Source organism: Martes martes (assembly GCF_963455335.1).
Source record: "Martes martes genome assembly, chromosome: 7".
Taxonomy (NCBI): Eukaryota; Metazoa; Chordata; class Mammalia; order Carnivora; family Mustelidae; genus Martes; species Martes martes.
Window position 1 is genome coordinate 50,630,830 of NC_137894.1, and position 15,909 is coordinate 50,646,738.

The 15,909-nt window shown below is 46.9% G+C and overlaps 3 protein-coding genes across 8 annotated transcripts; 2 read left to right on the forward strand and 1 right to left on the reverse strand.

The window, feature by feature from the left end:
- Positions 1-1,981: 1,981 nt before the first annotated feature.
- PIP4P1 (phosphatidylinositol-4,5-bisphosphate 4-phosphatase 1) lies at positions 1,982-5,918 on the forward strand. Of its 4 annotated transcripts, none has more exons than XM_080809879.1 (7): positions 1,982-2,426; positions 2,747-2,937; positions 3,305-3,411; positions 4,052-4,157; positions 4,361-4,413; positions 4,515-4,605; positions 5,081-5,918. In XM_080809879.1, exons 1-7 carry the CDS (start codon positions 2,264-2,266, stop codon positions 5,222-5,224), a joined length of 855 nt encoding a protein of 284 aa, XP_080666005.1. In that variant the 5' UTR covers positions 1,982-2,263; the 3' UTR covers positions 5,225-5,918. The 4 variants fall into 4 exon arrangements, with proteins under 4 accessions (XP_080666005.1, XP_080666006.1, XP_080666007.1 ...); XM_080809880.1 differs by having other exon boundaries at positions 2,046-2,405; XM_080809881.1 differs by lacking the exon at positions 4,052-4,157 and having other exon boundaries at positions 2,153-2,426.
- Positions 5,919-6,003: 85 nt separating this feature from the next.
- On the reverse strand, positions 6,004-9,075 carry APEX1 (apurinic/apyrimidinic endodeoxyribonuclease 1). Of its 3 annotated transcripts, none has more exons than XM_080809832.1 (5): positions 8,905-9,075; positions 8,472-8,597; positions 8,087-8,271; positions 7,103-7,295; positions 6,004-6,773 (listed from the first exon to the last, which is right to left on the reverse strand). In XM_080809832.1, the coding sequence occupies exons 2-5, from the start codon at positions 8,527-8,529 to the stop codon at positions 6,256-6,258; spliced, it is 954 nt and encodes a 317-aa protein (XP_080665958.1). In that variant the 5' UTR covers positions 8,530-8,597; positions 8,905-9,075; the 3' UTR covers positions 6,004-6,255. The 3 variants fall into 3 exon arrangements, with proteins under 3 accessions (XP_080665958.1, XP_080665959.1, XP_080665960.1); XM_080809833.1 differs by having other exon boundaries at positions 8,751-8,922; XM_080809834.1 differs by having other exon boundaries at positions 8,747-8,922.
- A 24-nt stretch (positions 9,076-9,099) lies between these two features.
- OSGEP (O-sialoglycoprotein endopeptidase) lies at positions 9,100-15,591 on the forward strand. The gene is made up of 11 exons (XM_080809817.1): positions 9,100-9,658; positions 11,116-11,235; positions 11,418-11,593; positions 13,402-13,497; positions 13,634-13,683; positions 13,828-13,906; positions 14,482-14,547; positions 14,657-14,747; positions 14,959-15,034; positions 15,133-15,231; positions 15,389-15,591. The coding sequence occupies exons 1-11, from the start codon at positions 9,544-9,546 to the stop codon at positions 15,426-15,428; spliced, it is 1,008 nt and encodes a 335-aa protein (XP_080665943.1). The 5' UTR covers positions 9,100-9,543; the 3' UTR covers positions 15,429-15,591.
- Positions 15,592-15,909: the final 318 nt, after the last annotated feature.

The following is a 15,909-nucleotide window of genomic DNA, read 5'->3' on the forward strand; positions in this document are numbered from 1 at the left end:
AAAAAACTAAAACCAAAGATATATATACCTTGTCATCAAAATCTACAAAAGAAAATACAGATGGACATAAAAATTTAAATGTAATATATTTTTGGAACAACATGGCGTAGTTGGAGATAGAAAGGTATAATCCAAAGGAGGTAAAGCCAACTCAAATGTGCATTCAAGAAGGAGCATAAAGAAATAATTTAATGTTCCCAGGATCTGTTTCCACCTAACAAGTAACTGAGAAGGCAAAAGCCCTTGGTATACTGACCCAAGATATTTCAGTAATAAGGCTTAATCATTTGTTAATAAGTAACTCATATTTTTGAAAATTTCATAATGTCATAATTTATTACTGTTGCTTTTGGAAGGATGGATTTCATGAGGCATCCAATTAAGAAATAAAATTTCCCACCTAGTAAGAAAAAGGCTAACCAATCATCTGAGCTTTCAGCAAGTTGTAATCACTGATTACAGATCACCACAACCAATATAATAATAATGGATAAATTTGCAATATTGTATAATTACCAAAAGGTGACTCAGACACGAACTGAACAAATGCTGTTGGAAAAATGGCGCTGATAAATTTGCTTGACACCGGATTGCCACAACCTTCAATTTGTAAAAAACCGCAATACCTGCGACGAGCAATAAAGCCAAGCTCACTAAAACGAGGTATGCCTGTAAATGTTTTCCCTAAGCGTAAGAAATCGGAAGAGCCTTTTCGCTTTTACAAAAAAAAAAAAAAAAAAAGGAAAATAGCTTTCACTGTTCCGCCGCTGACTCCAGTGGAGTCAGCACGCCTAGAAGGGAAAGTGGCACCACCCAGCTCCTTCCCTGGGAACTACATTCATCATGAAGCCGCCATAGATTTGAATTGTGTCTTTGAAACTCTGTGCTTTTTTCCTCCATGTATTTTGTTCATCTCTTAGCAAGATGTGTCTTACGGTATCAGAAAAGCCTAAGAGAGATTATTTGGGGGGTTTGGGACAACTCAAAAAATTTCCATAATAATTAATGGTAATTGTTTCTTCCCTTTATTCACTTCTGCTTAGGAAAGATTTCATAAGACTTTTCCTTTCGGATACGGGTGTTTGGGGGGAACCTGTAGTCTTATCAGCTATGCAAGTTGAGTATGGAGGAATACGGATGAACCGGAGAGTGAGTAGGATTGGCTCTATGTCGAAACGCCCGAGCTGCTCATGAGCTTTTCCAGTACTTGTCAGAATAACCTCCATTAGCAGTATCCTGGTTGGGGCAAAGTTGTGACTAGTCTAAAAACGGTCTCATCTTGTCAAAGTAATTAAAATATCCCTATACTTAGTAGGGTCAAGAAATTGAGTGAAACATGAGATATCCTTGTAGTGGTAGATCCAGACTCATTAAAGAGGCAATTTCATAACCAGGGGTGGGGAGTGGGAAGGTGGAGTCTGCAGGGCAGGTGCCTGGAGAAGCCAGGCTTGGGTTTGGTTCCAGAAGTGACTCCAGCGAGAAAGGCTGGGTAACCTTAACGTTTCAATCCATTTCGTACTGGTACACCTTTACTCCAACTTTTTACAGGTGTCTTTGCAGCCTGCCTAAGCACCACCGACCTCCCTCCTTTCGCAGCTCCGCCCCAGCTCTGACACTTTCACTGTCCGCTCCTTCAACCACGCCCCCGGCTTCTGGACCAAAGTTCGGACCAATACAGTTGCACCCCACGGGTCACAGGACCAGAGAGGCCAGCCAATTGGAGACCAACTGTAACCGCAAAGAGGAGATGTCTTTTAGTGGCATCCTTGGGCCAATGAGGAGCAACGATTCCGCGCCCACTGTGGGCGCGTAACAGAGGACGCGCGGCTTCCTGAAACACGTGACCAGCCAGCTGAAGCCGCCTAGCCCCACCTCCTGGTCTGGAGGTAACGCGATGGCCACGCTTCCAATGGCTCGCAGAACCTCTCGTCACGTGCAGTTTTTGCAGGCCCAGCGGCCTCCGGGAGGTCATGTGACAGTTGACGTTGCCGCGGCGCTCCCCAATGGAAAAAAAGAGCTGCCTTGGCAGGACCAAGAATTGATTTGTGGCCACGAATAACAGCACGGCCGGGGCGGGGATAGCCTATCACGTGCTTGCGGGACGGAATCGGGCGGGGTGGGCCACTGGTTGCGGGGCGAGCTGGGCGCGAGGCGCGCAGGCGCCCTGGGGACCCGGTAGCGGCGGCGGCGGTGGCTGCGGAGACGGCAGCGGCGGAGAGAGCCGGATCCTTGGCCGAAGCAGGAGGCGGTGGCGGCGGCGGCCATGGCGGCAGACGGAGAGCGATCCCCGCTGCTCTCCGAGCCCATCGACGGTGGCGCCGGCGGCAACGGATTAGTGGGGCCGGGCGGGAGTGGGGCTGGGCCCGGGGGAGGCCTGACCCCTTCCGCACCACCGTACGGAGCCGGTAAACATGCCCCGCCCCAGGGTAAGCCGGGGTGGGTCCGAGGTGTTCCCGGGGGTACTCTTGAGCAGCGGGAGGGGGCGGGGCCTGGGGCGGAGGCGGGGCCCCAGCGCCAGGTGCGGAGCAGTTGCACCTGTGACTGGGTGAAGCTCTCTTTCTTTCGCAATTGCCACGGAGCTTGGGAAAGGAAGGGGCTTCCAGGGAAGCTGATTGAAGCACGGATTATAAGAAGCCCGCCGAGCTAGGTCAGAAGGGTTGAGGACGAAAAAGAGTTCCCTGACCCTTTGGAGCGTCAGTGAAGTGTCTGCAAGTGATGCCACCCTCCTTTTTACTTTCCTCTTCAGCATTTCCCCCGTTCCCTGAGGGACACCCCGCCGTGTTGCCTGGGGAGGACCCGCCCCCCTACTCCCCTCTGACCAGCCCGGACAGTGGGAGTGCCCCTATGATCACCTGCCGAGTCTGCCAGTCTCTCATCAACGTGGAAGGCAAGATGCATCAGCATGTAGTCAAATGTGGCGTCTGCAATGAAGCCACTGTGAGTTATACAAATCTATGAAATGGGCCCTGTTTCCTAGATCCTCTTTCTGATCCCTCGATTCTAGACCCTGACCTTCAGGTGTTAGCCAAGTGCTAGTCATGAAACCCCAGTTTCAGTTCCAGGAGTCTCACACTGTCATTTCCCCAGAAGCCACTCACTGAAGATAATGTTTACCATCCTGCACCTTCATACCTGCCCTGGATACTTAAGCCTAGTTTTTATTTGTGAATCTCATGTTATAATTTCATCTGTCTGTCCTGGCTAAGATCTTATTTCTCTGATCTCTCCTCAGAAGGTGTTTTTGGAGGAAATTGAAGGGATTGGAATTAGAGGTTTGCTTACCGATGTCCTCATTATTCTCTAGCCAATCAAGAATGCACCTCCAGGGAAAAAATATGTTCGTTGCCCCTGTAACTGTCTCCTTATCTGCAAAGTGACTTCCCAGCGGATTGCCTGCCCTCGGCCCTACTGGTAAGAGACATAAGGTGGAGAAGAGCATCAGTGAAAATTTGGAAAGCCGTAAAAAGGATGAATGTTGGGTGCCTGGGTGGTTCAGTGGGTTAAAGCCTCTGCCTCCAGCTCAGGTCATGATCCCAGGGTTCCGGGATCAAGCCCCACATCGGGCTCTCTGCTCAGCGGTGAGCTTGCTTCCCCCTCTTTCTCTCTGCCTGCCTCTCTGCCTACTTGTGATCTCTGTCAAATAAATAAATAAAATCTTAAAAAAAAAAAAGGATGAATGTTTGCAGAGAACCTTAAGTTGAAAGAGCCTCGTGTTTATTTAGAAGGAGGAAAATACTGCAGACTATTGTATCTTTTAGAATGTTAAAGCCATTTTTCATATCTGACGATAAAAAGATTGGGGTGAAATGGTGTCTTATAGGAAATAGAGAGTCTAGGGGTCTGGGTGAATTATCGTGAGATAAAAGAGAAATTAGAGATCTGAAGTTTAAACTGTGTTATTCCTCAATTCCCTGGGGATGGGGTTGGGGTGATGTGGGGTATAGTACACATACAGAGAAGTAGAGGAACTTTGGCAGGGAGTGGAGGAGGGATAGTGTGGGGACCTTTAGGATTAAAAGTTATTTAAACATAGTCATTTTCTCTTTTACAGCAAAAGAATCATCAACCTGGGGCCTGTGCATCCAGGACCTCTGAGTCCGGAACCACAACCTATGGGTGTCAGGGTCATCTGTGGACATTGCAAGAATACTTTCCTGGTGAGGAGGAATATTGGGAAGTCTTGGGAAGGAGGGGTGAAACAGAAGTAATCATGAATGTATTTCTGAGTTATGATAAATAATCCTAAAAAGGCTTGTTTTAATTTCCCCTCTGTTCATTTCCTACCCTCCCCTGCCCCAAGGCCTTCATCGGACATGGCCCTGCTTCTATTAATTGGTTCTCCCCTTTTTGTTCTCCATAGTGGACAGAATTCACAGACCGAACCTTGGCCCGTTGCCCTCACTGCAGGAAAGTGTAAGTGATTGGAGAGTGGCATTGTTGAGTGAGTAATTGTTGACATGTGTGGGAAAATCTGCAGGGCCTTTGCAAACATCCATTTGTTTGCCTCCCCACAGGTCATCTATTGGGCGCAGATATCCACGAAAGAGATGTATCTGCTGCTTCTTGCTTGGCTTACTCTTGGCCGTCACTGCCACTGGCCTTGCTGTGAGTAATCTTGATCCAGCCCCTCTCATTCTTCAGCTTCATCTCCATAGCCTAAGATTTTGGAAATGTCTACCTTAAAAACAGTGAAAGATTAACTGAGGGGGTTTTGTTTTAATGTGTAGGTGAACTGAACTTGAAGGTAACTGATAATCTTCATTGTTACTGTAGGAGTAAAAAGCAGCCATCTTCTTTATGCAGAAGATAGGACAGTGGAGAAATGGGTTAAATTAAAGAGTTGTTTTAAGGAAACCTGGCTCACCTGTCAGACAGAAAAACTGACAGATGTCTGGGATTGTATAATTTACGTACCTGCATAGGGGAAGGGAGCGGAACAACTGGCTAAGAAGGTCCCTGAAGATGGATACACATGGATAGGGAACCAGGGATTGAAGCTCCCAGTCTATTACTACAATTTCTAGAAAATGTTAGAAAATGTTAAGAGATCAACAGTAACCCCATCTTCCTTCTTCATCAGTTTGGCACATGGAAGCATGCACGGCGATATGGAGGCATCTATGCAGCCTGGGCATTTGTCATCCTGTTGGCTGTGCTGTGTTTGGGCCGGGCCCTCTATTGGGCCTGTATGAAGGTCAGCCACCCTGTCCAGAACTTCTCCTGAGCTTCATGACAACCCACAGACTGTGCCTGGCCCCTCCCTGGTGGGGACAGTGACACTACAAAGGGAACCGTGGTAAAAGGCTCCCTCGGCTTCTGTAAAGGGAGCCAAGCAGCTGCCTTCCTTTTCCCTGGGGAGAGGTAGGAAGGAACCAGGCCCTCACCTAGGTTTGGAGGGGTAGAGAAGACCACTGCTGGCCATCTGCTTTCCTCCAAGGGCTGCTGTGTTTAGGGTGAAATAGACAGAATGTTGCCCCTAAACCTGGGTCCTTAAGAGGGTTCTAGCCTTGTCCTTCCTAATATGCTCCCTGAGAGCCATTCCTGTCCCTTAAACATTCCAGGGCAGGGTGGGGGTGGGTAGCCCTGGGGGTTCCCTCCCTCTTGTGCACCATTAGGACCTTGCTGCTGCTATTGCACTTCACCAGGGGCTGGCTCTGGCCTCAGTACCCTCAGTCTCCTCTCCCCCCATTCCGTGTCCTGGGGGGGTGGGGTCAGCCGCTGCTCTGTACAGAACCACAGGAACTGATGTGTATATAACTATTTAATGTGGGGTATGTTCCCCTAGTCCTGTATTTCCCTTAATTCCTCCTTCCAACCTTACCCCCTAGTTGGAGTATTTAACTGGGCTGGGTAGGGTTGCTGTCTTGGGGGAGGCTAGGGATTCATCCTGTGCTTGTAAATAAATACGGTCATGACTATCCTTTTCTAGTTGTTTATCTTTATATGTAAAAAACGAGGGAATTTGTAGCCCCACGAAGGGGTAGAATACAAAGACAGCAAGGCTGAAACTATGGCTCTTTATTTTCATGTGGACAGTTCAAAGGAAGTCATCAGTAGCTTTTTTTAATGTAAAAAAAAATTGGGTTTAAAGAAAAGCATCAGTAGTAGGCTGGTTGAAGGATTTGTATTGTTAGAAGGGAAATAACAGTGCACATATTTCTAGAGAGCAGTTTTTAAGGATGTTTTGGGGAGGTTAAGTTTTAAAGCTAAACTGGGGGGCTTATTTCCCAGGTTTAAAGTAATTTAGGGATGCTGTCACAGTGCTAAGTATAGGGTGATAGGACAGTGGTCACTACCCAGGGCCTTGGAACGGATCTTGCTGTCACACAATGCAGGTAACAGAGAGTGAGACAACAAAAAGTAATCAAGGCGCCAACCGACATTCTTGGATCGAGCGTTCATCATATAGGTCCAAAAGGTATAGGCATAGGCCGTGTTGGGGTAGAGGTGCCGGAAGCTGTCAGCCAGTGGCACAGCCTGTAGTAATTCCCCAAAGCCTTGACGCTCTTGTGGAGTGAAGCCAGCATTCTTTTTGTTTCCCTTGGGGTTGCGAAGGTCGATTTCTTCATGAGCCACATTGAGGTCCCCACATAGCACAAGGGGCTTGCGGGAAGCCAAACCCTTCAGGAATTTGCGGAAGGCTTCATCCCAGCGCTGCCGGTACTCCAAGCGTACCAGACCTCGGCCTGCATTAGGTACATAGGCTGTTACCAGCACAAATGCATCAAATTCAGCCACGATCACTCGGCCTTCCTGATCATGTTCCTCTTCACCTACAGAAATGATGAAACAAAATCAGTATAAAAAAGTGTAAGAAGGGGCCTCTGGGTAGCTCAGTTGTTAAGCATCCACTTTCGGCTCAGGTCATGATCTCAGCATCCTGGGATTGAGCCCCATGTCAGGGGAGCCTGCTCAGCGGGAAGCCTGCTTCTCCCTCTCTCACTCGCCCTGCTTGTGTTCCCTCTATTGCGGTCAAATAAACAAAATCTTTAAAAAAGTAAGAAAAGGAAAAGCAAAGAAAATAATTCACATTAGGGGCTGGGGTAGGGTATTAGCAGTTGGATTGGAAGAGCTCAGGGATTAGGAATGAACAGGGCCTCACCAATGCCATAGGAGACTTTCAGTGGGCACTGGCGGGAAAGCAGGCCCACACCACTGTACCCCTCCTTGTCTGAAGGAGCTGACCAGTACTGATGGGATAGTCCAGGTAACTCTTGAAGTTCAACTGGTAGTTTGTTCTCTGAACATTTGGTCTCTTGGAGGCAGAGGATATCTGGGGCTTCTTCCTTTACCCACTGTGAGTGAAATGAAAAGTAGAAAAAGTACTATCAATTCAGACATTCACTGAAGACTCTGTGCCAAGTACTAGAACTACACTGCTTATACACAGTCACTATGCTTAAGAGCCTAATAAGCACATGGCACCTAGGTGGCTCAGTTAAACATCTGCCTTCAGCTCAGGTCATGATTTCAGGGTCCTGGGATGAGCCCAGGGTTGGGCTCCTTGCTCAGTGGGGAGTCTGCTTCTCCCTCTCCATTTGCCCCCCCACCCTTTGTGCACTCTCTCTAATAAAATATTTAAAGAAAAACTCTAGTAAGCATAACAGCTAAACTCTGTAACTGGCAACTAACAGAAAAAATGAGTATTACATGCAATGCTGAAGAGACTATTTCTTTCACAGGCAGTGGATAGCCACGTTAAGATTTTTAAGCAGTTATTTTTAAAATGTAAACTCCAGGCCACAGGTGGGGCTCCAATTCACGACACCCCAAATGAACCATAATTTAAATAATTTAAATGGAAGACCTACTGGAGATGAAATGAAGCAAGTCCAAAAACAAGGTGCATGGTGAAGAGATGAAGCCATACATTAAACAATAGCAATGGAGTTGAAAAATTGGACATTTCTCAGAAATACAGTAGTTCTATAACTTGGTGAAGCTCCTCCTTTTAACTCACCAAAAAAAATCTACACACAAAGGGAAAATAAAACCTACACGTTGGGACTAAAATGTTAAGGTGATTAAATCCCAAGATCGTTCAATACGAAAGAATGTTCCTTCCCCCTCCCTGAATTCCACTCACATCTAAACCTTTCTTCTTAATCCAGGCTCGAAGCCCATCCACATTCCAGGAGCAGATCTTGAGGGTGGCCGATTTACCATTGGGCGAGGTTTTCTGATCTGGGGGGTCCTCATACAGGACTGGCCCCTCTCCTGCCTCTTTTTCGTTTTTCTTTGTTCCCGCCTTACTCTTCTTGGCTTCTGGCTCTACAAAATAAGTAATACACAATGATAAAAAGTTGACAAAAAGCAACTTTGATCCGCTTTACTATAGACCCAAGGAGAGCTGTTACGACTTCTTTACAATCTGCAAGAACACACCGAGTACGTTCCCACTTCCGTTCACTGAAGGAATCAGAAACCCCCACGGCAGCCTCTAGGGATAGGGGCTCATTTCGTTTTCTTACCAATCTTGGGTTCTTCCCCGTCTTCTACCACGGCTCCTTTTTTCCCACGCTTCGGCATCACTGTAACGAAAGCTTTTCTGAACCAGTACCACGTCGCCCACCGAAGCAGTATTTTTACCGTGTTCCCTGCAGACAAGAAGAGATCGTGAAGTCAGCTAAGGCTTGGGAAAAGACTCCTCCCTCGGGCGCCCCCGCACTAAGTACCGCCTCTCAAACCATTTTATCTCTGAATCCTTTCCCCGCCTCCATGCACCACAGGCCCTTCAGCCCCTCACCCACAAGGCTAGATCATTTCAGGGTGCCTTGTGCCGTCCTCGCGAGATCCGCCCTCCGGCCAATCGAGGGCCTTAATTCAGGGTTCTGGCTTAGGCTTGCGGATCAGACGTCCAGGAAGCCCCTCTGCTGGGCAAACAAGAGCAACCCAGTATCTGACCTGCTCCGATCCCAGCCTGGCTCCTCCTTAGCCGAGCACAAAGAGTCTTGCACGCTGTGCCCCCACGTGGGTAAGGGGAGTGGTCACGTGACCTGGGGTGCACCGCCTCAGGCAGAGGAATGCGTGTGACTGGTCGTCTGGGACCATGTGACACAGAGGCTCGGCCTTTCCCGCTCCCCGCCTCCAAGTCTCCAAGGGACTGAAGGCCCCAGCCTTTCATTCTTGGGCTGTTTATAGTGTGCCAGATGCACGACTCGTTTTACCACCCCGACCGAAGACTCCCAGTGCTGGGCAAGAGGGGGAAAAAAAATCAGTGGAGGTGTCTGGGCTGGACCACGGGAGAGAAGTAAAGGAATGGCTAGGAATGTAAGGAGCAGATGCCGGCTCAGCGTCTCTGGCAGTTAGGAGGACAGGTCCTTGAAGGGGCCTTGATGGGTCGCCGGGACGAAGCGGGTGGGGCTGGCGCGGGCGTGCGAGCCGTGGAGCCCTTTGGCGCCTGTCTCGGTGCGCGCCTCTGCCTGGCACCTGGCGTTTGAGTCTTCCTGCGCGCTCCGGAATCCGCGGCCCGGCGCGGCCTGGTGAGGGTTCTGCGGCTGCTGGGGTAGCCAGCCCTGCCGGCGTTTTCTCTCAGTCTCCGCCATGCCGGCGGTGCTGGGGTTTGAAGGCAGCGCAAACAAGATTGGCGTGGGAGTGGTCCGGGATGGCGTGGTGCTGGCGAACCCGCGGCGGACTTACGTCACGCCTCCGGGCACAGGTGCGTGTGTGGGGAACTGGAGTTCGCCGCGCGCTCCTCGGCACCGCAGCACCTTCCATCTGTCTAAGCACTAGCTAGCAAAGTAGGGCGTGGGGCGCATTGTCCGCTTGTAGAGGTTTTTGCTCCGAATCTCTGAGACTATGTGACAGTATGAACATGACAGGCTGATAGTTAGAAGAGTCACAGGCACTTGGACCTGTATTTTCTGGGTTTCCTTTGCGTTTATTGAGTGCTTTTTATATACTAATCGTCAGCTGGGTGCTGGATATAAGAGTAGATATTAGGAACCGCTATGGAGTCGGACGTAAGAACAAAACTTTACAGTATGATGAACAGTGTAACAGATGCAATCAGAATTATCTAGAATGAGAAGGAGTGTAGAGACTTCCACCTTGGGTGTTAGACAGGAACAGTAATATTTGTGTTCAGTATTTGGTTTGGGGCTTATGTTCCTGACTCTTTAAATGGAAATAATAATGTCTGCATTATTGCAGATATTGAGAAATAAGTGAAATTACTAAACGTATTACAACTCACCTAACAAATGTTATTTCTAAGTTATTATGTTGTATTTTTTTTAAGATTTTATTTATTTATGTGAGAGAGAGAAAGTGAGAGAGAGCATGAGAGGAGAGAAGGTCAGAGTGAGAAACAGACTCCCCGCAGAGCTGGGAGCCCTATGTGGGACTCATTCCGGGACTCAGGATCATGACCTGAGCCATGACCTGAGCAGTTGCCTGAAGCCACCCAGGCGCCCCTCTTACATTGTATTTTATCCACCATCCCTTAAAACTTCTGCATATAAAGGAGAAGGCAATTGACTTGCATATACCTGCAAAGCCTCCCTGAAATGGTGATGTTGTGATGGGTTACTTGTTAGAAAATATATATCTTGTGTTTAGTAGTCACTCCTTTAGGCATTTTGGCACCAGGCTTACAAAGATAAATAGCCAGTGCTTTATGATGCTCATGGTTAAACTGGGGAAACTACAAATAATTATAATGCTCTAATTGTTATATGTGGTGTGTAGAGTATAAAGATGTGATCGTGCATGGGGTTTGTAGGGTCACAGAGAAGATCACCAAAGGGTGAAGTGAAAGGTAGCTTTCACTTGAATTGAGTCCTGAAGGCTGGGTAGGAGTTGGGTATGAAGAAGGGCATTTCTGGAGAGCTGGTCAGCCTTGCTGAACAGGCTAGAAAGAGTGTATCTGAAAACCTGGAAGACAAGATGCTTGAGGAGAGTGAAAGGGACTCTTCCTGCACTGTGTAAATGTTAAAAACAAAGCAAAACAAAACAAAAAAAACCAGTCAATTTCTCTGCCAGTAAAATGGGTTTATTCAGGAATTGTAGAGAATTGCAATTTGGATCAGGGAATCTATGGCAAAACCATAGGCAAGTCTACCTGCCTTTGCTCTAGAAAAACCCTGTGATCTCTGACCTGTGTCCATCTCCTAGGATTCCTTCCGGGTGATACTGCTAGGCATCACCGAGCTGTTATCCTGGACCTGCTACAGGAGGCACTGACAGAGGCTGGATTAACCTCCCAGGATATTGATTGCATTGCCTACACCAAAGGTATAGCTGGGATAGTGGTTGACAATGGAAGAATATACCTGGAGCCTGGCTAGGTTAGAATAGCCCGCTGCTCTCCTTTCCTATCACCACTACCCCTACCTCACCTCTTGCATCCCTTACTTTCCCCAGCTCTGTTTTCCCCAGTGTCCATAGGATTCTGACTCCCATTTCTGTCCCCCTAGGCCCTGGCATGGGTGCCCCACTGGTTTCTGTGGCTGTTGTGGCCCGCACTGTGGCCCAGCTGTGGAATAAGCCATTGCTGGGCGTGAACCACTGTATAGGCCACATTGAGATGGGCCGCCTTATCACCGGAGCCACCAGCCCAACTGTGCTGTATGTCAGTGGAGGAAACACACAGGTATTTGGAGTACTCCATCGTTCCCTCGTAATTTCTAAGGCACTGTACCAGCAACTTTCATGTACTCAGTGTGGCACCTGCGAGAACAAAGCTGGGCTCATCTGAATCTAAAATGTTATGCCCTAGAAAACCCACAAGAAAGTTTGCAGTATTGCAGATTTGGGCAGGATGATCAAGATATTGGATGGCATTTATTTATGTATGTATGTATTTATTTAAAAGATTGTACTCATTTATTAGAGAGACGGAGAGAGAGAGCATGAGCAGGGGAGAGGGAGAAGCCGATGACTTCCCCCTGAACAGGGAGCTCAGTGCGGGGCTTGATCCATGGACCTTGGGATCATGACCTGAGTGGAAAGCGGAAGCTTTAGTGACTGAGACACCCAGGCGCCCCTTATATGGTTTTTATATATGTGGTTATAAAGATAAGAAATTCCCAATTTAGAAAAAAAAGAATAGTAAAGATTGAAGCCTTCAAAATAATGAAAGGGTTCTTTCTTTTGTTAATCTGAAGCTTATTTTTTCTCTGTATCTTAGCAATTAAAACTAAGGGGCACTATGTGATTTGTTTCTTCACAATAATTTCATGTTTTGTTTTACATTACTGGTAGTAAATAGAAGTTATTAATCTAAGAGTGTGAAAATAGAAATAATTTAAAAAACATTTTATAAGTGGTAGAAGGCATTTTAAGTTCATAGGTGAAGCCAGAGTTGTTTGGAGTACCATACAAGACCTTTTTTGGTTGTGATTGGAGAACTCTAGTCTTTCTTTCCCACGGAACACCTGACAGGGTTATTTTCAGAAAAAGTCATCGTCCCCAGCTAATGAAAGGCTTAAAACTTCATTTTGTGACATAGTTATTTAGGATGAAGCACATATTCCTATAAAAATGATGTGGGAACTTTTATAGGTAGAGGACGTATAACTGACAGGGGCCCGAAGGATGGCATACAGAATTAGTGACTTGGGGTATGCACAGTAGCAACGGAAGCTTGCAAGAGTTACTGAAGAGAAGCAGTGATGATTTTCTCTTCTTCCCCTTGAAACCTGTTAAGGTGGGAAAACAGGGAAGATGATTGGGTAGAGAAGTAGACAGCAGAAGTAGAAAGGCAGGATTTTTTTTTTTCCCTTTCCCTTTTGTGCCCAGCCTTTTAACAGCGGCTTACAGTCTATATCAGAATGGAAGGAAATCCTCAGCAGCACCAGAAAGGGAAAAGGACTTCTTATGGTCTTAAGGAAACACTGAATGTCAGAAGTATATGTGTCAGTGGGTGGTAAATATTCTCTGGTAGAAGCTAGTCATATGTGAAGAATGAACATAAGTTGATTGCCATGCTGAGTTGGGTGTGTTATTAGTGTGATCCAATATAGGATTTTTGGAGGTTTTCAACTCTGCCTCTTGTGTTGTTTCCAAATAATACTGCCCTGGTAGAATAGTCTAGAAGGACTCTGGTTCCATGCCTCCAAGCCGGAAAGCCTGTTTAGTTCATAGTGTCAAGACTGCATTTAAAGGATGTATTAGGAACCTCCAAGCTAGAAAAATGTATTTGAAATGAGAATTGTTTCTACCCTGACCTAGGCTGCCTTCTGTAGGTTAGGAATCTGCTCTGGGAATCCTCAGGGTACATATAAACTTCTGAGATAAGAGCTATGAGAAAGTACCTATTCAGGGTTTGGGTGAGTTCTTTTGTTCCATTTTTTATTGGAAGCTGCAGCAGCCATGTTGATCCTCTTCTATGTTCTTCCCCAAAGCCAAATACTCCTCTTTACAGACTTGAGGTTTCATGGACATCCTCATCACCCTTAGGTGATTGCATATTCAGAACGTCGTTACCGCATCTTTGGGGAAACCATCGATATTGCTGTGGGTAATTGTCTGGATCGTTTTGCTCGAGTGCTGAAGGTAAGCCACTGGGGCTAGAGAAAACATAAGGTATGGATAAATTTCTGGGGAGCCATGGAAATGGAAGTAGGAAATAGTGAATTAGTTTCTTATGCTTTCTGAATATCCGATTCCATCCTCTTTTTCCTTCTGCTAGATTTCCAATGACCCAAGTCCAGGCTACAATATTGAACAGATGGCAAAGCGGTAAGGGTACATACAGGGAGAAGGCTGACTGGTGGGTCTTCCGGGATTTCCCTGTACATACAGTAACGAGGTTTGGGAGCACTTTGGAGGGTGAGCAGCCAGCTGACTAAAGGCTTCGTGCCTCATACACTCACTCCTACACAGAGGCAAGAAGCTAGTTGAGCTGCCATATACTGTGAAGGGGATGGACGTTTCATTCTCGGGAATACTGTCTTTCATTGAGGTGAGTGTGGGACAGGTGAGGAGAGAGCACTGCCATGCTTTTTAATGAGGCATATCTGTTTTGCTCACCATTGTATTTCCTGTCTGTAGCGTAGTTCTGGTCTGTATTAATGATGCTGACTAAATTCATTAAGCAAATATTTATTAAACCTCTGTGTGCCAGGCACTGTTCCAGGCAATAGCAGTATAGCATAGAGCAAAATAAAAATCTCTTTCTACTTGGCACTTAAACATTCTATTGGGGGGTGGTAGTGACAAAGAAACAAGTGGGGGCGGGAGATAATAACACAATAAAAAGGGTCAGATAATGATAAGCATTAGGGAGAAAGTTAAGCCGAGTAAGGGATTGGGAGGGCTGGGGGTGCCAGGGCAGACATTTGTGATTATTGAATCCCGAATAAATGCTGCCCGTTCCATAGCTCAGTGCCAGTGAAAGGCAAAGTGTGGTGTAGACATGCTGGTAAGTGGAATTGTAGTGAGACACAGTGATCCTCCAGGCGCATTAATTTTTGCTCTCATGTCATCCCCAAACCATACTTCATTTATTTATTTATTTATTTTCTTCTTTAATTATAGGATGTAGCCCAGCGGATGCTGGCCACAGGCGAGTGTACTCCTGAGGATTTATGTTTCTCTCTGCAGGTAATGGGTAAAATGCTGGGAGAGACCCAGTTGGGTCTGGAGGAGCTTTTACGTAGTAGAACAGAACCGGGATCCCCTCTGGTGTTCTCACCTTATCTGTTCCCCACAGGAAACCGTGTTTGCAATGCTGGTAGAGATCACAGAGCGAGCCATGGCACATTGTGGCTCCCAGGAGGCCCTCATCGTGGGAGGTGTGGGGTGTATGTATCATTGAACTGTGCGCCTCTTTCCTGTTCTTGGACATTGGTGTCTTCCTCCTGCTAGTCTAAATCTCTTAAGGGTTTGGGAAAATTAGAAGTTTCTGCTTCCTAGCTTGCCCCCAAACCTCTACTTCATAATTGTAAGTAAACACACATGAAGTGTACAGCTGGACCATGCAGAAAGGGCTACCTACCCCCTACCTCCTCATAGGTAATTTGAGGCTACAGGAAATGATGGAGACTATGTGCCAGGAACGTGGAGCCCGGCTTTTTGCCACAGATGAGAGGTAAAGGCCCTTTCCCTTTCTTGACTTTTTCTTTTTTTCTCCAATTACTATGATTCTTCACCCTTGAATCCCGAATTTCATATCTTTTTTCTTCCCAGATTCTGCATTGACAATGGAGCCATGATAGCCCAGGCTGGCTGGGAGATGTTTCGGGCAGGACACAGGACCCCCCTTAGTGATTCTGGGATCACACAGAGGTGTGTATCCTCCTGGCAGGGGTAAATAGGGTTATATGGGAGGTAGGCAAAAATCAGCAGGGAAGAGGGTCCAGAATCATGAGGGTAGAGAGGAATGGAAACTTCTAAGGGATATCCGTCCACCAGGTTTTCTGTGTGTGTGTTTTTTTTTCCACAGGTATCGGACAGATGAAGTAGAAGTGACCTGGAGGGACTAACAAGGTTAACAGGATCAGAGTAGGTAGTTCCCTAAGTGGAGCCTACGGGAACTTGGGCCTTAATCTCTGTCCTGACCTGAGTGTCCTGGCAAGGCTATGGGCTCCTGTCTCCCATCATTTGAACCTCAGGTTGACTCAGCAATAAACTATTTTTGGTTTTGTATGTTGGTAATTGGCTTGTGTTAATCAAGAATGACACAGGGTTGGCACTGGATAAATTCTTGTTGGTGGGGTGAGTGGGTAAGGAGGTAAGGGTCAGAGCAGAGCCTTGGCCAACTGTTCAGGGCTGCTGCTTTGAAGTTAAGATGGAGAGCCATCTTAGGTGCTCTTCTAACATCCTCTTAATAATAATATTATCATTACTAATACTATTTTAGTGTCCTGCTTCATGCCGACTGCTTTGTGTTTGTCATCTCGTATAAATTCTTTGAGGTAGGTTCTCAGGACTTGCCTCAAAATAGCCAGGGGCCAGGTCTCATTT